The sequence below is a fragment of the Rhinoraja longicauda genome, chromosome 9, assembly GCF_053455715.1.
Source record: "Rhinoraja longicauda isolate Sanriku21f chromosome 9, sRhiLon1.1, whole genome shotgun sequence".
NCBI lineage: Eukaryota > Metazoa > Chordata > Chondrichthyes > Rajiformes > Arhynchobatidae > Rhinoraja > Rhinoraja longicauda.
The window spans coordinates 1,313,551-1,336,515 of record NC_135961.1 but is presented as its reverse complement, the minus strand read 5'-3'; the positions used below and the strand labels follow the sequence as shown (position 1 = coordinate 1,336,515).

Genomic DNA, 22,965 nt, shown 5'->3' with positions numbered 1-22,965 from the left:
GACGTTTTGGGTCGAGACCCTTCTTCTCGACCCGAAACATCACCCATTCCTTCTCTCCCGAGATGCTGCCTGACCTGCTGAGTTACTCCAGCATTTTGTGAATAAATACCTTCGATTTGTACCAGCATCTGCAGTTATTTTCTTTTACCCTACCCCCAATACCATGTGCTCTAATTTTGCCCACTCTTGTGTGTGTGGGGGGGGGGGGGGTGTCCTGGAAACATGGTATTGACCCCCACCCCCCAGTTCCAGGTTACCCTGTACTGACCCTATATTCTGGGTACCGACTGCCCCCCCCCCCCCCCCCCAGGCTGTATGGCGGTGACGTTTGTCGAGAGTATGGTCTCGTGGGGGCTGTGTTCCTGGTCCCTGGTTACCCAATATTAACCCCTCACCCCTCTCGCCCGCAGGCTGGACGGCGGTGAGCTTTGACGAGAGCACGGCCTCAGGGGAGCTGCGTGTCTCGGAGCAGGGTGCGCTGGCCAGTAACGTGTGGCCAGAGAACCAGGAGCGTGCAGAGGGGTGTGGGCGCTTCCAGCGGCTCTGCCAGGTGCTGGGAATGCCGGAGCTGGGGGGCCGACACTACTGGGAGGTGGCAGTGACTGGGCAACCGGTGATGGTGGGCCTGGCCCACAGCGGGATGGATCGCCGGCGCCGGGATAACGCCTCTCTGCTGGGGCATAACCCCTCCTCCTGGTGCCTGGAGCTGTCCCAGGGCAAGGCAGTGCCCTGGCACGACAAGCAGCCGGCCGGCACGCTGCCCGCCCCGCACTCTCACATCGGCTTGCTGCTCGACCTCCCCCAGCACACCCTGGCCTTCTATAGCCTCGGCCCTGTCCCCACCCTGCTCCACCGCTTCCCCGGACCCTTCCCCCCCACCCTGCTCCCCGCCTTCTACATCAACCGGGGCGCCAGCATCCGCATCCTGCCCCCCCCAACGGGGTCACGGGGGCAATGGGCGTAGGGTCACGGGGCAATTGATGTAGGGTCATAGGGCGTGGGGTCACAGCTGCAATGGCCGTAGGGTCACGGGGCAACAGGCATAAGGCCACAGGGCATAATGTGACGGGGCAATGGGCAGAGGGTCCAGTCCATTGTCACGTGTACCAAGGTACAGTGAAAAGCTTTTTGTTGCGTGTTATCCAGTCAGCAGAAAGACTGTCAAGCATCCCACAGTGTACAGATAAAGGAAACAACATTTAGTGTAACTTTAAGTCCAATTAAAGGTCTCCAATTAAGTAGATGGGAGGACAGGACCGCTCTCTGATCGGTGATAGGATGATTGTTGCCTGATAACAACTGGGAAGAAACTGTCCCTGAATCTGGAGGTGTGCGTTTTCACATTTCTGTACCTCTTGCCTGATGGGAGAGGGGAGAAGAGGGAGTGGTCAGGGTGAGACTGGTCCTTGGTTATGCTGCTAGCCTTGCCGAGGCAGCGTGATGTGTAGATTGAGTCACTGAAAGGGAGGTTGGTCTGGGCTACTTCCACTACACTGCTTCATGGGCCAATGGGCGCAGGGTCACAGGGTCGTAGTGTTATAGGGTCAACGGGCGTATGGTCACGGGGTGTAGGGTCACAGGGGCAATGGACGTAGGGTCACAGGTCAACAAGGCGGCAAGGTGGTGCAGCGGTAGAGTTGCTGCCTTACAGCGAATGCAGCGCCGGAGACCCGGGTTCCATCCCCACTACGGGCGCTGTCTGTACGTAGTTTGTACGTTCTCCCCGTGACCTGCGTGGGTTTTCTCCGAGATCTTCGGTTTCCTCCCACACTCCAAAGACGTGCAGGTTTGTAGGTTACTTGGCTTGGTAAATGTAAACATTGTCCCTAGTGGGTGTAGGATAGTGTTAATGTGCGGGGATCGCTGGTCGGCGCGGACCCGGTGGGCCGAAGGGTCTGTTTCCGCGCTGTACGAAGGGTCTGTTTCCGCGCTGTATCTCTAAATCTAAATCTAAAAAATAATCTAAATCTACAGGCAGAGGAGCAGCGGTCGTGGGGTCACGAGGTGTAGAAGCACAGGGCAATGGGTGTAGGGTGGTAGATCAACCTGGGTGAATCAGGGTCCCAGCTCCACACACGGCCCCCTCTGCCCCTCCCTCACCCTGGCACTGCCCTGCGTGGGGCTACTGCGTGCGTGACAGAACAGCTGAGCATGGATGTGTAGCGGCGTTTATTGGAGCTGATGTTGATACAAGCAGCACAAGCTCGTGCACAGAGGATGATATAATAAAGTTGGGCATGTCGCCGCGGCAGTCAAGCTGGGCTCTTGTGGCGAGTTCTCATTACGCACATCACCTGTCGAGTCTCAGGGCCAGATACAACCACACACCACTGGACACCCACACCCTCCATTACAAGTCCATATCTGCCGAATCAGGCCATTCGGCCCAACAAGTCTACTCCGCCATTCAATCGCAGCTGATCTATCTCTCCCTCTCAACTCCATTCTCCTGCCACCTCCCCATAACCTCTGACACCCGCACTGATCAAGAACCTGTCGATCTCCGCTTTAAAAATACCCAATGACTTGGCCTCCACAGCCATCTGTGGCAGATCCTCCCTCTTCAGTTTCTGTTGGTGAGCAGTGGGTAGAAGCACAAGCTGGTGTTCAGATTTACCAACGTGTGGTGTGGCCGAGTAGCTGTGGGTGTGGGTGTTTGGACCGGGGACGTGCTGAGAGTAATTTGATAGCACTCTTGAGGTCGGTCTGATTGAAATCCCAGCTATTATGGACAAAGTCCAATGTACAGCTAAAGTAGCGGTTATTGGCAAGACTCTGAACAGCATTGATGGACAAGAGAGATCTTCCGATCTAACGCTGTAGCTCCCCAGAAAGTGGCAACACAAGCAAAGACAGTCATACACCGATCAGCCAAAACATTATAACTACTGACAGGCGAAGTGAATAAAGGGCCTGTCCCACTTAGGCGATTTTTTTGGCGACTGCTGGCGAAGTCGTAGCAGATCGCCAAAATGTTCTTTTACCCATGACAATGCCGAGTCAGGTCGAGATTACACCGTCTTCCGAAACATCGCGAAATTCCCACGCTGTCAATGCTTCTCCGGCGTCTTAATTTTCGCTGAAATCACTGACGGTAAGTATTTGAGAGTTTTGTACGGGTTACTTAAAAACCAAGCTTCACTCTAACAAGGCATAAACTGGATTTACTTTAGCTGTTTTAAAAAAAAAATTTTTAAGTGGTTAAGTGGATTTTTGTGAAAGGTGTGTGGGCATTCTTTGAAAATGTACGGGAGATGCATATCTGGTTTCTGGGTTGCATATCTGGGTTGGGAGCCCACTTTAAATGTAATTGCTGATGGCCAAAAACATTGCGAAAATTCCCACGCTTACCTGACCGTCAAACTGTCGCCTCCAATCTACCTGTCAAATGTCCTGACGGTAAATAAATTGGTTGAACACAAGCATTTTATGGTATTTTGAAATGACTTTACTTATTTTAATATTACGTGCTTCTAAATGCATCCTAAGACAACCTATCAAACCTGGGGTCAACATGCAACAGCGCCCGCAATAAGCAACGATACCTGGCGACAAGCCAGCTGTCGCCGAGAAATTTCAAACTGGATGATTTCTCAGCGACGCGCCGAGATCCACTACGGTTTTTGGAAGACTCCTCACGATCATGGCCGCGACACCCCGGCGAACTGTCGCCGACAGCTTAGTCACCAGCAGTCGCCTTAAAATTGCCTAAGTGGGACAGGCCCTTAACATTATCTTGTTACAATGGCATCTGTCAAGGGGTGGGATATATTAGGCAGCAAGTGAACAGTCAGTTCTTGAAGTTGATGCGTTGGATGCGGGAGAAATGGGCAGGAGTAAAGACCTGAGCGGTTTGACAAGGGCCAAATTGTTATGGCCAGACGACTGGGTCAGAGCATCTCTGAAACGGCAAGGCTTGTGGGGTGCTCCCGGTCAGCAGTGGTGAGTACCTACCGACAGTGGTCCGAGGAGGGACAAACCACAAACCGGCAACAGACAGGGTGTTGGGCGCCCAAGGCTCATCGATGCGCGAGGGCAACGAAGGCTATCCCGTCTGGTCCGAACCGACAGGTCGACTGGCACAAGTCACAGAAAATGTTAATGGTGGTCACGGGAGGAATGTGTCACAATACACAGTGCATCGCACCCTGCTGCGTATGGGGCTGCACACGGAGGACCAACAGCATATTAGGCAGGTGGGCATAATGTTTTGGCTCATCAGGTCATAATGTTTTGACTGATCGGTGTATACTTGCCTTCATTGGTTGGGGCGTTGTGTATCAGTCAGGAAAACATGATGCAGCTGTACAGGACTTTGGATAGGTCACATTCAGAGTATTGTGTTCAGTTCTGGTCTACACCCCCACACCCCAATTACTGGACGCTTTGCAGTAGCGATCTACCAGAATGCTGCCTAGTTTAGAGGTAGACTTAGGCCTGATAAAAATATATAAAATGTTGATAGCTATAGATAGGGAAGACTGCACCTTTTCCCCAGCTTGGAAATGTCTAAGACAATAAGGGGCATGGCTTCAAAGTGGGAGTGGCAACGGTTGAAAGAATAAGCTGGGCAGATGTATATTGTTGCACAGAGGGTGGTGGTGGAAGCAGAGATGGGACTGGTCTTTTAGATAGGTGTGTGTACATTCTGAGAATGGGGAAGTGGATCACGCGTCGAGATCAACTGGTCATTGTGAGCCGCAGGTACCTGTGCACCACATCTGCCCACACAAGGTACCCCTGCACCCCACGCCACTCTCATTCCCACCAGCCCAGGCATCTGACCCCCACTGGCGGTGGGCTCAGGCCCACTGCTCCTCCTCGTAGTGGGACAGCTCCTGGAAGATGGCACTGGGCTGCTCCTTCAGGGAGCTCTGGATGAGCTCCTGCTCGTGGGCCGGGGCGGGAGGCAGAGTGGCCGCCATGTCCGAGTCGATGGCCTCGATGCGCCGCTGCACCTGCCTCTCGAAGTCCTGCTGGCTGCTGAGCGCCCGCTCCATGATCATCCTGCGGGCCTCGTCGCAGCCCTGGTGCAGGAGCTGGCGCTGGGCGGCGAAGTCAGCGTCGCCGGGCTCCAGCGTGACCAGGCGGCCGAGCTGGGTGATGCGGTCCATCAGGTACTTGTTGGACACGTCCATGTAGGTGCTGGCGATGGTGTGCACCAGGCCCGAGATGTTGCTGGCTTGGAAGGCCTGCGAGTAGATGAGGTCTCGCACCAGCTGCTGCTGGCTGTAGTTGTGTAACTGCTGCACATCCTCGGCCTGCTCGGCCAGCCGCACCAGCGTCTTGCTCAGACACACCTTGATCAGGTTGGACATCATCTGGAAGAAGCGGATCATCTTGGTCCACTGCTCCTGCACCTGTCCGAGTGCCCGCAGCCCCTGGGCCAACAGTACCAGTGTGCCGCCCAGGTCCAGCTCCTTCACCCGGCACCCCCTCATCTGCTGCAGGAGCTCCTCCAGCTCCCGGTCTCTCTCCCGCAGCGCCTCCAGGCCCAGCCGGTACTCCTGGCGGCTGCCCTCCAGCTGTGCCTTGGCCGCCTCCACCTTCACCCGGGCCTGGGTCAGCATGGTGTGCAACAGGCCGCGGTCCGCAGGCTCCTCCTGCGCCTTGGCCGCCCCGGACAGGTTGGGGGCACCGGGGGCCAGGGCGGGCCCGGGACAGGAGGCGGCGCAGCCCGCGTTAAACCTCAGCACTTTGCAGTGGAGCTGGTGGATGGCGGCGGCCACCTGCTGCAGCTGCCGGGCCTGGACCTGGACCTGGACCTGGGCCTCGGGGCTGGCGTCTAGCTCCTGCAGGCGCTGGCACAGCCTGAGGCCGTGGCGGCACAGGGCGAGGGCAGCGTGGCCGGGCCCGCCCTCCGCCTCGGCCTCCCGCTCGGTGCCGCCCGTCTCCTGATCGGTGCCGCCTGCCTCCAGCTCGGCCTGCACGTCGTCCAGGAGTAGCTGGGCCTGGGCCCGGGGCTGCGGGTCACGCAGGGCGGTGGGCAGTAGCCGGCGCTCGGGGGTCAGCAGCTGGTGCAGCTTGAAGGCGGCGAGGAGCAGGCTGGCGGAGGCGGCGAGCACAGCGGGGCTGGCGGGGGGGCCGGGTCTGGCGGGCTTGGTGGGGGCCTCGGGCCCCTTGCTGCGGATGTGCTCGGCCACGGCGGAGCCCAGGGCCCCCAGTGTGTCGAGCAAGAACCCACTCAGCGCCACGGGCTCGCTGACGGTCAGCAGGCCGGACAGCAGGCCGCTGACGGCAGTGATGGAGCACTCGGCGGCGTGTAGGCCGAGCAGCGCCCAGGGCCCCGGCTCCCGGGCCTCGGCCCTCCGCCAAGACCGGCCTGCCTCGTCCACCTCGCGGCCCGCCCGATCCACCCACTCGGCCGCCCGCTGGCGCTCCGCCTCGGCCCGGACACGACGCCGTTCCGCCTCGGCCAGGACCTCCCGCGCCGCCTCGGCCTCGGCCCGTCGTGCACCGCGCGCCCCCGCGCACGCCTCCAGCAGCTCGTGCACCAGCTCGGCCACGCGCACGAAGCCCTCGTCGGCGGCGCGCGCCAGCTCGCGGCACTCGTCGGCCACGGCGCGGATGGAGTCGAGCTGTCGCGGCAGCAGGCGGAGCAGCGTCGGCCCGTCCCCCCGCAGCAGTGTCTGCACGGCGGCCCGCATGTGTCCCGGCACGCTGGCGGCCTGCAGCCGGATCTGGTCCATGTTGCTGTGCGCCAAGCTGAAGGCCGCCCAGCCCTGGTTGCTCACCTGCTGCAGGCAGGCACGGAATGAGTCGGGGTGGCGGAGCAGCCGCAGCCGCCCTGGCTCCAGCCCGAAGTCCAGGCCGGCCGACACGGTCATCAGCTCCCCCAGGATGGCGATAGCGGCGGGAGCGGGCAGCAGCAGCTCCTCCCAGTTGGCGTAGGGCTGCAGCAGCAGCCGGCTGTCACTGCGCGCGTCCTCGGCCCGTGTGTGCCGCGCCAGCGCCTCGCTGTAGGCGGCCAGGCCCGGCGTCGCCATGGAGACCTGCGGGGAGGAGGCGGGGACTGGGTCAACGCGTCATTCACAAACGTTACACGTCATCGCCCATCACGTCGTCGCTCAGCTGTGACACATGAGTAAGCGCGGGGTCTGGGGAAATGTCACCCAGCTGGGGGCGGGGTCTGGGGTAACGTCATCCACCTGGGGGCGGGGCCCGGGTTACACATCACCCAGCTGGGGGCGGGGTCTGGGGTAACGTCATCCACCTGGGGGCGGGGCCTGGGTTACACATCACCCAGCTGGAGGCGGGGTCTGGGTTAACGTCACCCACCTGGGGGCGGGGCCTGGGTTACACATCACCCAGCTGGAGGCGGGGTCTAGGTTTTACGTCACCCAGCTGGGGGCGGGGTCTGGGGAAATGTCACCCAGCTGGGGGCGGGGCCTGGGTTAACGTCACCCACCTGGGGGCGGGGCCTGGGTTACACATCACCCAGCTGGGGGCGGGGTCTGGGTTAACGTCACCCAGCTGGGGGCGGGGCCTGGGTTAACGTCACCCACCTGGGGGCGGGGCCTGGGTTACACATCACCCAGCTGGAGGCGGGGTCTAGGTTTTACGTCACCCAGCTGGGGGCGGGGCCTGGGTTAACGTCACCCAGCAGGAGGCAGAGCCCGGGGTAATGTCACCCAGCTGGGGGCGGGGCCTGGGTTACACGTCACCCAGCTGGAGGCGGGGCCCGGGGTAATGTCACCCAGCTGGGGGCGGGGCCCGGGGTAACGTCACCCAGCTGGGGGCGGGGCCCGGGTTACATGTCACCCAGCTGGGGGCGGGGCCCGGGGTAATGTCACCCAGCTGGGGGCGGGGCCCGGGTTACACGTTACCCAGCTGGGGGCGGGGCCCGGGGTAATGTCACCCAGCTGGGGCGGGGCCCGGGGTTACACATCACCCAGCTGGGGGCGGGGCCCGGGGTTACACATCACCCAGCTGGGGGCGGGGCCCGGGGTAATGTCACCCAGCTGGGGGCGGGGCCCAGGGTAATGTCACCCAGATGGGGGCGGGGCCCGGGTTAATGTCACCCAGCTGGGGGCAGGGCCCGGGGTAATGTCACCCAGCTGGGGGCGGGGCCCGGGTTACACATCTCCCAGCTGGGGGCGGGGTCCGGGGGTAATGTCACCCAGCTGGGGGCGGGGCCCGGGGTATCGTCACCCAGCTGGGGGCGGGGCCCGGGGTAACCTCACCCAGCTGGGGCCGGGGCCCGGGGTAACCTCACCCAGCTGGGGGGGGTCCCAGTTACACGTCATCGCCTGGCTGGCTGGGGTAAGGGGCCCTCATCCTTCTAAATTCCAGTGTACACAAGCCTAGTCGCTCCAGTCTTTCAACGTACGTCACCTATTTCCTTTCTCCAGGGATGCTGTCTGACCCGCTGAGAACCTTCAGCTGTTTACGTCTCTAGAACAGAGAACTCTGTCGATAAAAAACAATCACATCAATCTAGAGTGTAATAGGTGGAGGAAAGGGGGAGATACAGAGTGCAGAACATAATTCTCATAAGTGATAGGAGCAGAATTAGGCCATTCGGCCCATTGTCTACTCCGCCATTCAAATCATGGCTGATCTATTTTTGCTTCTCAACCCCATTCTTCTGCCTTCTCCCCGTAACCCTTGACACCCGCACTAATCAACAATCCGTCAATCTCCGCCTTAAAATTACCCATTGACTTGGCCTCCACTGCCGTCTGTGGTGATGAATTCCACAGATTCACCACCTTCTGGCTAACAAAATTCCACCTCATCTCCTTTCTAAAGGTACATCCTTTTATTCTGAGGCTATGCCCTCTGGTCCTAGACTGTCCAACTTCTCAGCATTGTAGCGCACCAGTTCCAGAGACAAACAGTGGCAGAGCTCGTCGTCAACTGCAGACGGCAGGGTTTTCAGTGGTGGGTAATCACACAAAGGCGCCAGCACACCCGCCCCCCCCCACGCTGAGGACAATGCCATCTAGACACACGGTGAGGTGATGCAAGCTGCCTGGAAGAAGTTGCTTGACCCAGCACCTTGGACCTGAAAGTCCGGGCCAACACAACAGTCGCCCCACTGGAAATGGAACTCAGGGAACACAATTAGCCCACATTGTCTCAGCCAAACATGAGGTGCGTTAGCCTGGTCTCATCTGCCTGTACATAATCAATCTTCCCCCAATCCCTGCATATCCATGTGTCTCTATAGAAATGCCGCTTACATGTTGCTAACACACAGTGCCCTCCATAATGTTTGGGACAAAGACCCATCATTTATTTATTTGCCTCAGTACTCCACAATTTGAGATTTGTAATAGAAAAAAATCACATGTGGTTAAAGTGCACATTGTCAGATTTTAATAAAGGCCATTTTTATACATTTTGGTTTCATCATGTAGTTAGATAGAGCTCTCGGGGCTAGTGGAATCAAGGGATATGGGGAGAAGGCAGGCATGGGTTACTGATTGTGGATGATCAGCCATGATCACAATGAATGGCGGTGCTGGCTCGAAGGGCCGAATGGCCTCCTCCTGCACCTATTGTCTATGTTTCTATGTAGAAATGACAGCAGTGTTTATACATAGTCCCCCCATTTCAGGACACAGCAATGTCATATAAATGAAAGTAGTCATGTTTAGTATTCATATCATCATCATATCATCATATATATACAGCCGGAAACAGGCCTTTTCGGCCCTCCAAGTCCGTGCCGCCCAGTGATCCCCGTACATTAACACTATCCTACACCCACTAGGGACAATTTTGTGTTTCTATTCTCTGGGTTTCTATTCTCTGTGTTTCTATTCCTATGTTTCTATTCTCTGTTTCTATTCCTATGTTCCTATTCACTGTTTCTATTCTCTGTGTTTCTATTCTGTGTTTCTATTCTCTGTGTTTCTATTCTCTGTGTTTCTATTCTATGTGTTTCTATTCTCTGCGTTTCTATTCTCTATGTTTCTGTTTCTATTCTCTGTGTTTCTATTCTCTGTGTTTCTATTCTCTGTGTTTCTATTCTCTGTGTTTCTATTCTCTGTGTTTCTATTCTCTGTTTTTCTATTGTCTGTGTTTCTGTTTCTATTCTCTGTTTCTATTCTCCGTGTTTCTATTCTCTGTGTTTCTATTCTCTGTGTTTCTATTCTCTGTTTTTCTATTCTCTGTGTTTCTTTTCCTATGTTTCTATTCTCTGTTTCTATTCTCTGTGTTTCTATTCTCTGTGTTTCTATTCACTGTTTCTATACTCTCTGTTCTATTCTCGGTGTTTCATATCATATCATATCATATATATAGTGCCGGAAACAGGCCTTTTCGGCCCACCAAGTCCGTGCCGCCCAGTGATCCCCGCACATTAACACTATCCTACACCCACTAGTGACAATTTTTACATTTACCCAGCCAATTAACCTACATACCTGTACGTCTTTGGAGTGTGGGAGGAAACCGAAGATCTCAGAGAAATCCCACGCAGGTCACGGGGAGAACGTATAAACTCCTTACAGTGCAGCACCCGTAGTCAGGATCGAACCTGAGTCTCCGGCGCTGCATTCGCTGTAAAGCAGCAACTCTACCGCTGCGCTACCGTGCCGCCCTGTTGCATATTCTGTTGCATATTCTTTGCATGCAATGACTGCTTGAAGTCTGTGATTCAGAACTGTGGTTGTTCTTTTAAGTACTTCTTGGCAAACTGTAACCTGGCCATCCTATTTTTGTGGCTAACCAGTGGTTTGCATCTTGCAGTGTAGCCTCTGTATTTCTGTCCATGAAGTCTTCTGCGGTGATTGACAAATCCACACCTGACTCCTGAAGAGTGTTTCTGATCTGATGGACAGGTGTTTGGGGACTTTTCTTTATTATAAAGTGAATTTTTCTGTCATCAGCTGTGGAGGTCTTCCTTGGCCTGCCAGTCCCCTTGCGATTGGTAAGCTCACCAGTGCTCTCTTCTTAATGATGTTCCAAACAGTTGATTTTGTTAAGCCTCAGGTTTGGCTGATATCTCAAACAGTTTTATTCCTGTTTCTCAGTCTCATAATGGCTTCTTTGACTTTCATTGGCACAACTTTGGTCCTCATGTTGATAAACAGCAATAAAAGTTTCCAAAGGTGATGGAAAGACTGGAGGAAAGACTAGGTGCTGAGAGCTCTCTTATACCTGCATTACAGAGGCAATTAAACACACCTGAGCAATCACAAATACCTGTGAAGCCATGTGTCCCAAACATTATGGTGCCCTGAAATGGGGGGGACTATGTATAAATACAGCTGTAATTTCTACATGGTGAAACCAAAATGTATAAAAATGGCCTTCAATAAAACCTGACAATGTGCACTTTAACCACATGTGATTTTTTTCTATTATAAATCTCAAATTGTGGAGTACAGAGGCAAATAAATAAATAATGGGTCTTTGTCCCAAACATTATGGAGGGCACTGTATCGCCTTCCACCACCACCCCCAGCAGCTCCTTCGAGGCACTCACCATCTACTGTGTAAAAACAACTTGCCCCGCACATCTATATACTAAAACTCTCGTTTGTTTGTTTGTTTGTTTGTTTGTTCCTGAACTACAGCCAGAACGGAACACGATAGCACGACAATTTTAGGCCCATCTTACTCACCGTCGTCCCTTTGGTGCTAATGGAAGAAGTTTCATTGAAATCCGTGTTATATTTTTTAAGTTATTCATATTTTAAAGTTTAAATATATCTCCTAGGGAGGGAGGGAGGGAGGGAGGGAGGGAGGGAGGGAGGGAGGTAGGGAGCATCTCCTGAGATCATGGATAGATGACGTTTCAGGTCGGGTTCCTAATTATGTCTGATTGTATCGGGGGGGGGGAGAAGTATGCAAGGGCTTTGGGGACAGGACAAAACCTGGTTAGTGATAGTTTAGTTTAGTTTAGCAGCGCGGAAACAGGCCCTTCGGCCCACCGGGTCCACACCGACCAGCGATCCCCGCACATTAACACTATCCTACACACACAAAGAACAATTTTTACATTTACCAAGCCAATTAACCTACAAACCTGCATGTCTTTGGAGTGTGGGAGGAAACCGAAGATCTCGGAGAAAACCCACGCAGGTCACGGGGAGAACGTACAAACTCCGTACAGACGGCACCCGTAGTGGGGATGGAACCCGGGTCTCCGGCGCTGCATTCACTGTAAGGCGGCAACTCTACCGCTGCGCCACCGTGATTACTGTGGACACAGAAGGGTTTGATTAGCAGATGGCTGGTCAAAGGCAAGGGATGAAAATATAAAAAGTGTGAGATAAGGGTAAAAAGAGGCATGAACTACGAGGAAGGAATGTAGGTGGCAGAGGTCTGGCCCGTTCCAGACTGCAGGAGTATGTGTTGAGGGACTGAAGCCAACGCCAAGGCTCTGTGGGGGAACGCCACAGTCACGGGTCCTTCCGCTGCTGGGCATGGGAGGGGGGGGGGGGGGGGCAGGGTGTGGAGGAGATGCCCCCCAAACAAGGGAAGGGATATCACCTCAGTGTGCCACACGAGTTACAAGGGTGTGGGGTAAAATTGCAAAAACACAATTTTACCTGACACCCTTGCCATTCATGTGATAGGGCAATCACAGTGGTGCAGCGGTAGTGTTGCTGCCTTACAGCGAATGCAGCGCCAGAGACCCGGGTTCCATCCCCACTACGGGTGCTGTCTGTACGGAGTTTGTACGTTCTCCCCGTGATCTGCGTGGGTTTTCTCCAAGATCTTCGGTTTCCTCCCACACTCCAAAGACGTGCAGGTTTGTAGGTTAATTGGCTTGGTAAATGTAAAAATTGTCCCTAGTGGGTGTAGGATAGTGTTAGTGTGCGGAGATCGCTGGTCGGCGCGGACCCGGTGGGCCGAAGGGCCTGTTTCGGCGCTGTATCTCTAAACTAAGCTAAACGACGTTACAACGCATTGAATGCATATAGCCTCCGAGAATGTTGGGATAATTATTTGTACAGTACCTGGTTTTTTTTAACGCTAAATAAAGTTTATTTTGATTTAAAGAAAGGTTGGGGGAGAGGAAAGGGAGAAATGGTGCACACAGGTAGGGCACAGGGAAGAGAGGGGGGAGTACAAACCGGGAGGGGGGTGTTGGCAGATGTCACTTAAAATGGAGATTTCAATGTTCATTCCATTTGGATTGCTTACATCCCAATGGTATGAACATTAAATTCTCCAATCATAGTTACTTATGGCTGACTAAGTCCATGTAGATAACATCACTGCCCAACCCTGATTGATCATACTTGTCATCAAAGATCAAGATAGTAAGACACAGACAAAGCCATGTTCTCCCTAATTAACCCATTCTCTTCCAAATGGGAGAACATCCTATCCCAAATAATCTTATCCAGTAGCTTCCCTCTCACTAACGTAAGGCTCACGGGCCTATAATTCCATGGGTTCTGTCTACTTCCCGACTTACGCAGGGGAACGTATGGGTGGCACGGCAGCATAGCAGTGGAGTTGCTGCCTTACAGCGAATGCAGCGCCGGAGACCCGGGTTCCATCCCCACTACGGGTGCTGTCTGTACGGAGTTTGTACGTTCTCCCCGTGACCTGCATGGATTTTCTCCGAAATCTTCGGTTTCCTCCCACACTCGAACGACGTGCAGGTTTGTAGGTTAATTGACTTCATATAAATGTAAATTGTCCCCAGCGGGTGTAGGGTAGTGTTGATCCACGATAGCGGGGATCGCTGGTCGGCGCAGACCTGGTGGGCTGAAGGGCCTGTTTCCGCGCTGTATCTCTAAACTAAACTGAACTAAACTCCCCCACCACTGTTACGGCCCTCTTAGTCATGTCTGAAACACCCAATTCATTGATCTAGGCAGAGATAGGGCCCCTGGATTGTGTGAGGAGTGTTGAGAAAATTAAATCCCCAGTGAAACTAGTTTGATTTAAGTTAACTTAAATGAAGGGTTAAATCATGGCAGAACAGCTTGGCGTTGTGGTAGGCTCCTGTGCAATATGGGAAATCAGGGATGCTTCCAGTGTCCGTGACGACCATGCGTGCGGGAAGTGTGTCCAGCTGCAGCTCCTGGCAAGCCGCATGGCCGTGCTGGACCTGCGCATGGATGCACTTTGGAGCATCCGCGATGCTGAGGGGGGCGTGGATCATGTTTAGTGCGCTGGTCAGACTGCAGGTGAAGGTCGCTCAGGCAGAGAGGGAACAGGTGATCACCAGACAGCCCACGAGAAGGCTGGAGTTCACTGGAGTTTAGAAGGATGAGAGGGGATCTTACAGAAACTAATAAAATTATAAAAGGACTGGACAAGCTCGATGCAGGAAAAATGTTCCCAATGTTGGGGGAGTCCAGAACCAGGGGCCACAGTCTAAGAATAAAGGGGAGGCCATTTAAAACTTAGGTGAGAAAAAAACTTTTTCACCCAGAGAGTTGTGAATTTGTGGAATTCTCTGCCACAGAGGGCAGTGGAGGCCAATTCACTGGATGAATTTAAGAGAGTTAGATAGAGCTCTAGGGGCTAGTGGAATCAAGGGATATGGGGAGAAGTTGGGCACAGGTTACTGATTGTGGACGATCCGTCGTGATCACAATGAATGGCGGTGCTGGCTCGAAGGGCCAAATGGCCTCCTCCTGCACCTATTTTATATGTTTCTATGTTTCTAGCTAAGGCAGGTCGTGCAGGAGTCCAATGCGGCCGTCTCCCTCCAAAACAGATGGACCCTTTTGGATACTGTTGGGGGAGGTGGCTTATCAGGGGAAGGCAGCAGCGGCCAAGTTCATGACACCACAGAGGGCTGGGCTGCACAGGAGGGCAGGAAAAAGAGTGGGAGCTACCGTGGTGGGGGGTCCCATTGTAAGGGGAATTGATGGGCGTTTCTGCGGTCGCAGCAGAGACTCCAGGACGGTATGCTGCCTTGCCTCCTTGGTGCAAGTGTTAAGGATGATTCTGTGCAGCTGCAGGGCCTCCTGCAGGGGAGGGCGATCAGCCAGTTGGTGCACGTAGGTATAGGTAACAAAAGGGGATGAGGTCCCACAAAACTAATTTAGGGAGTTAGGACATAAATTGAAAAGACCTCAAAGGAAATAATTCAGTTTAGGTTAGAGATGCAGCGCGGAAACAGGCCCTTCGGCCCACCGGGTCCGTGCCGACCAGTGATCCCCGCACACTAACACTATCCTACACCCACTAGGGACAATTTTTACATTTACATTCTGTGTGGCGTCCTTCCTGTGACCGCGTGGGTATCCTTTGTGAGTAAAATTGGTTCTTCAATGAATTGGGCCTCTGTAAATTGCCTCTCTGTAAATTGCCTGTGTGAGTGGGGACTGGATGAGAAAGTAGGCATGACTTACAACTAGCACGAATGGGTGATTGTTGGTGGGTGTGGACCTGTTTCCACGTTGTATCTCCAAAGTAAACTAAAACATGGACCCCTACCGAGGACTTTCCAGTCCTCTGAAATCATTCCTGACTCTAGTGACAGAGGACTGGAAAATGATAAATGTAAGTTCACTGTTTAAGAAGGGAGTGAGGTAAAAGAAAGGTCATTTTAGACAGTTTTGCCTGACTTCAGTAGTTGGTAAGACTTTAGAGTCCATTATTATGGGTGAGGTTTTGGGGTACATGGAAACACAGTAACATAGGCTTTGGTAAGGGGAGATCTTGCCTGATAAATCAGTTGGAATAATAAGCAGGATAGACAAAAGAGAGTCAGTGGATGCTGCTTACTTGGATTTTCCATAAGGTTTAGTTTAGTTTAGTTTAGTTTAGAGATACAGCGCGGAAACAGACCCCTTCGGCCCACCGGGACCGCGCCGACCAGCGATCCCCGCACACTAACACTATCCTACACACACTAGGGACAATTTTTACATTTACCAAGCCAATTAACCTACAAACCTGTACGTCTTTGGAGTGTGGGTGGAAACCGAAGATCTCGGAGAAAACCCGCGCAAGTCACGGGGAGAACGTACAAACTCCGCGCCACCGTGCTGCCCTCTGATAATCTCTGGATTACTACCAGTGCCACGTGCTTGTAAGAGTAGAAATGAGAGGATATTTCAGGGATGCAAGGGGGAGGGATTCGTATTCATGGGGCATGGGATCCGTTCTGGGAGAGGTGGGACCAGCACAAACCGGACGGTCTTCCCCTGGCTGGACTGGGACCCTTGTCCTTGGGGGAGTGTTTGCTAGTGCTGTTGTGAGGAGTTTAAACTAATATGGCAGGGGGATGGGAACCAATGCAGGGAGACAGAGGGCCGTAAAATGAAGGCAGAAGCAAAAGGTAGAAGGGAGAAAAATAGAAGTGGAAGGCAGAGAGATCAATGGCAAACATCAAAAAGGGCCGCATTTAGGGTCGCCTGCTGTCCCGTGTTAGCCAGGACATCCCGTATTTTGAGCTAAATTGGTTTGTCCCATACAGGACCGCCCTTGTCCCGTATTAGGCCCGGGGGACGCTGTAGGCCCAGACGCTGTAGGCCCGGGGGACACTGTAGGCCCGGACGCTGTAGGCCTGGACGCTGTAGGCCCGGGGGACACTGTAGGCCCGGGGGAGGCTTTAGGCCCGGGGGAGGCTGTAGGCCCGGGGGAGGCTGTAGGCCCGGGGGAGGCTGTAGGCCCAGGGGAGGCTGTAGGCCCGGACGCTGTAGGCCCGGACGCTGTAGGCCCGGAAACTGTAGGCCTGGAAACTGTAGGCCTGGACACTGTAGGCCCGGACACTATAGGCCCGGACACTGTATGTCTAGACACTGTAGACCAGTACGCTGTAGGCCTGGATACTGTAGCCCGGGGACAGCTATAGTCCTGGACACTGTAGGCAGAGAGGCCTGGGCGCCGTCTAACGGAGATTGCGTAGCAACCTGCTTCCCAGCCCGGGTGGCCGCCATTGGTGGAGTGGGAGCAATGGCCGCCGGCTGGGTGAGGTCACGTGGGCGCGGGCGGTGACGTCAGCTTGTCCCTTATTTGGGAGTAAGATAGTTGGCACCCCTAGCCACATAATTTTATAACCTGGAAGCTTTGTGCCTTAATGCGAGGAGCATTCGTAATAAGTTGGATGAATTGAATGTGCAGTTAGTCGTTAAAGAATATGATATAGTTGGAATTACGGAGACATGGCTCCAGGGTGACCAAGGCTGGGAGCTAAACATGCGATATTCAGGAAGGATACACAGAAAGGAAGAGGTGGTGGGTGGCATTGCGGGATAAAGAGGAGATTAATGCAATAGCAAGGAGACACATTAGCTTGTATGCTGTAGAATCGGTATGGGTAGAATTGTGAAATAGCCAAGGGCAGAAAACGCATATTGGAGTTGTATACAGACCACCAGACAGCAGTAGGGAGGTTGGGGATATCATCAAGCAGGAAATTAGGGATGCGTGTAACAAAGGTACAGCAGTTATCATGAGTGACTTTAACCTACATATAGATTGGGCCAACCAAATTGGTAGCTGTGCTGAGGAGGAGGATTCTCAGGGAGAACTCTCTGCATTTAAGAGAGAGCTAGATAGAGCTCTTAACGGAGTCAGGGGGTATGGGGAAAAGGCAGGAACGGGGTACTGATTGAGAATGATCAGCCGTGATCACATTGAATGGTGGTGCTGGCTCGAAGGGCCGAATGGCCTACTCCTGCACCTATTGTCTATTGAATGTTTTTTTAAACCAATATGTAGAAGAACAGACTAGAGGGCAGGCCATCCTAGACTGGGTATTGTGTAATGAGGAAGGATTAATTGGCGATCTTTTTGTGCAGAGCCCCTTGGGCAACAATGACCATAATATGGTGGAATTCCATATTAGGATGGAGAGTGACACGATTAATTCAGAGACTAGGGTCCAGAACTTAAAGAAAGGAGACTTTGAAGGTATGAGACGGAAATTGGCTAGGATAGACTGGCAAATTATGCTTAAAGGGCTGACTGACGGTGGTGATGCAATGGCAAACATTTAAAGACTGCATGGATGAACTCCAAAAATTGTTCATCCCTGTCTGGCAAACACAATAAAACGGGGAAGGTGGCTCAACCGTGGCTAACGAGGGAAATCAAGGATAGTGTTAAATCCAAGGAAAAGGCATATAAATTGGCCAGAGGAAACAGCAAACCAGAGGACTGAGAGAAATTTAGAACTCAACAGAGGAGGACAAAGGGGTTAATTAAGAGGGGGAAAGAAGAGCATGAAAGAAAGCTTGCGGGGAATATAAAAACTGACTCTAAAAACTTCTTTAGATATGTAAAAAGGAATAGATTAGTGAAGACAAATGTAGGTCCTTTGTAGGACCAATGAGAGACAGGCGAATTTATAATGGGAAGCAGAGAAATGGCAGAACAGTTAAACGAGTACTTTGGATCTGTCTTCACTAAGGAAGACACAAACAATCTCCCAGAAATACTAGGGGGCCGAGGATCTAGTGGGAGGGAGGAACTGAAGGGAATCTACATTAGTCAGGAAATGGTGTTAGGTAAACTGTTGGGACCGAAAGCGGATAAATCCCCAGGGCCTGATGGTCTGAATCTCAGAGTACTCAAGGAGGTGGCCCTAGAAATCGTGGATGAATTGGTGATCATTTTCCAATGTTCTCTCGACTCTGGATCAGTTCCTGTGGACTGGAGGGTAGCCAATGTAACCCCACTCTTTAAAAAAAGAGGGAAAGAGAAAACTGAATTATAGACCAGTTAACCTGACATCGGTACTGGGGAAGATGCTTGAGTCGATTATTAAAGATGTTGTAGCAGTGCATTTGGAATGCAGTGACAGGATCGGTCAAAGTCAGCATGGATTTATGAAGGGGAAATCATGCTTGACTAATCTTCTGGAATTGTTTGAGGATTGAACAAGTAGAATGGATAAGGGAGAGCCAATGGATGTGGTGTATCTGGACTTTCAAAAAGCCTTTGACAAGGTGCCACACAAGAGATTAGTGGGCAAAATTAGAGCACATGGTATTGGGGGTAGGGTCTTGACATGGATAGAGAACTGGTTGGAAGACAGGAAGCAAAGAGTAGGGATTAACGGGTCCTTTTCAGAATGGCAGGCAGTGACTAGTGGGGTGCCGCAAGGCTCAGTGTTGGGGCCCCAGTTATTTACAATATATATTAACGATTTAGATGAGTGAATTAAATGTGACATCTCCAAGTTTGCGGATGACACAAAGCTGGGTGGCAGTGTGAGCTGCGATGAGGATGCTATGACACTGCAGGGTGACTTGGATAGGTTGGGTGAGTGGGCTGATGCATGGCAGATGCAGTATAATGTGGATAAATGTGAGGTTATCCATTTTGGTGGCAAGAACAGGAAGGCAGATTATTACCTCGATGGTGTCAGATTAGGAAAAGGGGAGGTGCAACGAGACCTGGGTATGCTTGTACATCAGTCACTGAAAGTAAGCGTGCAGGTACAGCAGGCAGTGAAGAAAGCTAATGGCATTTTGGCCTTCATAGCGAGAGGATTTGAGTTTAGGACCAAGGATGTCCTACTGCAGTTATACAGGGCCCTGGTGAGACCATACTTGGAGTATTGTGTGCAGTTTTGGTCTCTTAATTTGAGGAAGAATATTCTTGATATTGAGGGAGTGCAGTGTAGGTTCACGAGGTTAATCCCCAGGATGGCGGGACTGACATATGATGAGAGAATGGATCGTCAGCACTTATATTCATGGAATTTTGAAGGATGAGAGAGGAACTTATAGAAGCATATAAAATTCTTATGGGATTGGACAGGCTAGATGCAGGAAAAATGTTCCCGATGTTGGGGAAGTCCAGAACTAGGGGTCACAGTTTAAAATTAACGGTTGGCTATTTAGGACTGAGATGATGAGAAACTTTTTCATCCAGAGAGTTGGGAATTCTCTGCCACAGAAGGCAGTGGAGGCCAATTCACTGGATATATTCATAGAACAGAGAAATATAGAAAATAGGTGCAGGAGGCCATTTAGCCCTTTGAGCCATTCATTGCGATCAAGGCTGATCATCCACAATCAGTAACCCGTGCCTGCCTTCTCCCCATGGCCCTTGATTCCACTAGCACCCAGAGCTCTATCTAACTCTCTTTTAAACTCATCCAGTGAATCGGCCTCCACTGCCCTCTGTGGCAGAGAATTCCACAATTTCACACCACTCTGGGTGAAAACGTTTTTTGTCACCTCAGTTTTAAATGGCCTCCCCTTTATTCTTAGACTGTGGCCCCTGGTTCTGGACTCTGACCATTTATCCTGCATCTAGCTTGTCCAGTCCTTTTATAATTTTATACGTCTCTATAAGATCCCCTCTCATCCTTCTAAACTCCAGTGAATACAAGCCCAGTCTTTCCAATCTTTCCTCATATGACAGTCCCGCCATCCCGGGGATTAACCTGGTGAACCTACGCTGCACGTCCTCAATAGCAAGGACGTCCTTCCTCAAATTAGGAGACCAAAACTGCACACAATACTCCAGATGTGGTCTCACCAGGGCCCTGTACAACTGCAGAAGAACCTCTTTACTCCTAAACTCAAATCCTCTCGTTATGAAGGCCAACATGCCATTAGCTTTCTTCACAGTGATTGGTGTACAAGGACACTTCCCCTTTACCTAATCTGACACAATTGAGATAATAACACCATTTAGATAATATCAAGAGAGAGTTTGATGTAGCTCTTAGGGCGAATGGAATCAAGGGATGTGGGGAGAAAGCAGGAACGGGGAATTAGATGATCAGCCATGATTATATTGAATGGTGGTGCTGGCTCGAATTAGATGAGTGAGTGATTAATTCACTCATCTAAATCGAAGGGCCAAATGGCTTACTCCTGCACCTATTTTTCTATGTTTCTAAAACCCCAGAACATTGAGCTGCCCATCGATTTCCTCCCACAACCACGTTTCCACAATGGCCACAACATCACAGTCCAAGCATCAAGTCCCGCTCTAAGTTCATGTGCTTTCTCCACAATGCTCCTTGCGCTGAAATAAACATACTACAGCTCAACAGAATCACATATTCCTTCACCTGCTCCTGCCTGTCCTTCCTTTGAGACTGAAGGTAGACATAAAAGGCTGGAGTAACTCATCGGGTCAGGCAGCATCTCTGCAGAGAACCAACATGTGACATTTCGAGTCCAGATCCTGATACAGATTGTGAGTCAGGGGGAAAAGGGGAACAAGGGATGTAGAAGGTACTGATGAAATGAATGGGAAGATATGCAGAAAGCAACGATAATAAAGAAAATGTCGGGCACACATTATTGGCTGTGGATAGATGATAACGAGTAGAAAGACAGAGGAACTCGACAGGACAGCAGTAAAACGAGTAAGATGATGGTGTGAGGGAGGACAGAGAGAGAAATATCAATATTCATACCACTGGCTTAATATGAGTAGGAAAACAACTGTAGATGTTGGTTAAAATCTAGATAGATACAAAATTGCTGGAGTAACAGGCAGCATCTCGGGAGAAGGAAATGGGTGAACGTTTCGGGTCGAGACCCTTCTTCAGACCCGTCTCCAGACTGAAGAAGGGTCTCGGACACCGAAACGTCACCCCTTCCTTCTCCCGAGATGCTGCCTGTCCGCTGAGTTTCTCCTGCATATTGTGTCTACCAAGCAAAATATGAGGTGCTGTTCCTCCAATTTGCGCTGGGGCCTCACTCTGACAATGGAGAAGGCCCAGGACAGAAATGTCAGATTGGGAATGGGGAGGGGGAGTTAAAGTGCTGAGCCACCGGCAGATCAGGTGGGTCAGGCAGACTGAGTGGAGGAGTTCAGCAAAATGATCGCCCACACCACGTCTGGTCTCGCTTTTGTACAAGAGTCGACATGTGCAACAACGGATACAGTAGACGAGGCACCCCAGGATTCACTGCTCCCCCCACCCCACCTCTGGGTGCAACAAACCCGCCCACGCCCAAGTGCATCGCAATCCCCACACTGGGTGCCTCAATCCCCACCCTGGGTGCATTGCAACCCCCACCCCTGGGTGCCTCACTCCCCACCACTGGGTGCCTCATTCCCCCCCCCCCCTGGGTGCCTCACTCCCCCACACTGGGTGCCCCACTTCCCCACCCTTGAGTGCATTGCAACCCCCCACCCCTGGGTGCCCCACTCCCCCACCCTTGGGTGCCTCACTCCCCAACACCAGGGTGCCCCACTCCCTCACCCCTGGATGCCTCACTCCCCCACCCCTGGGTGCCTCACTCCCCCACCCCTGGGTGCCCCACTCCCCCACCCCTGGGTGCCCCACTCCACCCACCCCTGGGTGCCTCACTCCCCCACCCCTGGGTGCTCCACTCCCTCACCCCTGGATGCCTCACTCCCCCACCCCTGGGGCCCCACCCCCACCCCTGGGTGCCCACTCCCCCGACCCCTGGGTGCCTCACTCCCCCACCCCTGGGTGCCTCACTCCCCACCCCTGGGTTGCCTCACTCCCCCACCCCTGGGTGCCCCACTCCCCCACCCCTGGGTGCCTCACTCCCCCACCCCTGGGTGCCTCACTCCCCCACCCCTGGGTGCTCCACTCCCCCACCCCTGTGTGCCCCACTCCCCCACCCCTGGGTGCCTCACTCCCCAACACCAGGGTGCCCCACTCCCCAACACCAGGGTGCCCCACTCCCCCACCCCCTGGGTGCCTCACTCCCCCACCCCTGGGTGCCCCACTCCCCCACCCCTGGGTGCCTCACTCCCCCACCCCTGGGTGCCCCACTCCCCCCACCCCTGGGTGCCCCACTCCCCCACCCCTGGGTGCCTCACTTCCCCCACCCCCTGGGTGCCTCACTCCCCCACCCCTGGGTGCCTCACTCCCCCACCCCTGGGTGCCCCACTCCCCCACCCCCTGGGTGCCTCACTCCCCCACCCCTGGGTGCCTCACTCCCCCACCCCTGGGTGCTCCACTCCCCCACCCCTGGGTGCCCCACTCCCCCACCCCTGGGTGCCTCACTCCCCAACACCAGGGTGCCCCACTCCCCAACACCAGGGTGCCCCACTCCCCCACCCCTGGGTGCCTCACTCCCCCACCCCTGGGTGCCCCACTCCCCCCACCCCTGGGTGCCTCACTCCCCCACCCCTGGGTGC

At 53.3% G+C, this 22,965-nt stretch overlaps 2 protein-coding genes across 9 annotated transcripts in view; one reads left to right on the top strand and one right to left on the bottom strand.

Moving 5' to 3' along the window:
* LOC144596432 (uncharacterized) overlaps positions 1-1,905 on the top strand; it is a 48,016-nt gene extending 46,111 nt beyond the window's left edge. For all 3 annotated transcript variants that reach the window (XM_078404669.1, XM_078404668.1, XM_078404667.1), the window contains one exon: positions 411-1,905. In XM_078404669.1, coding sequence (XP_078260795.1) covers positions 411-964 — 554 coding nt within the window. In that variant the 3' untranslated portion in view covers positions 965-1,905. The remainder of the gene's footprint in view (positions 1-410) is intronic.
* A 194-nt stretch (positions 1,906-2,099) lies between these two features.
* Positions 2,100-22,965, bottom strand: part of LOC144596430 (uncharacterized) — a 336,471-nt gene continuing 315,605 nt past the window's right edge. For 2 of the 6 annotated variants that reach the window (XM_078404664.1, XM_078404663.1), the window contains exon 2: positions 2,100-6,992. In XM_078404664.1, the coding sequence (XP_078260790.1) occupies positions 4,803-6,986 (2,184 nt within the window). In that variant the 5' untranslated portion in view covers positions 6,987-6,992 and the 3' untranslated portion in view covers positions 2,100-4,802. Of the gene's footprint in view, positions 6,993-8,329; positions 8,410-11,980; positions 12,155-22,965 lie in introns of all 6 variants that reach the window. The other 4 variants (XM_078404660.1, XM_078404661.1, XM_078404659.1 and 1 more) reach the window with 4 other exon arrangements.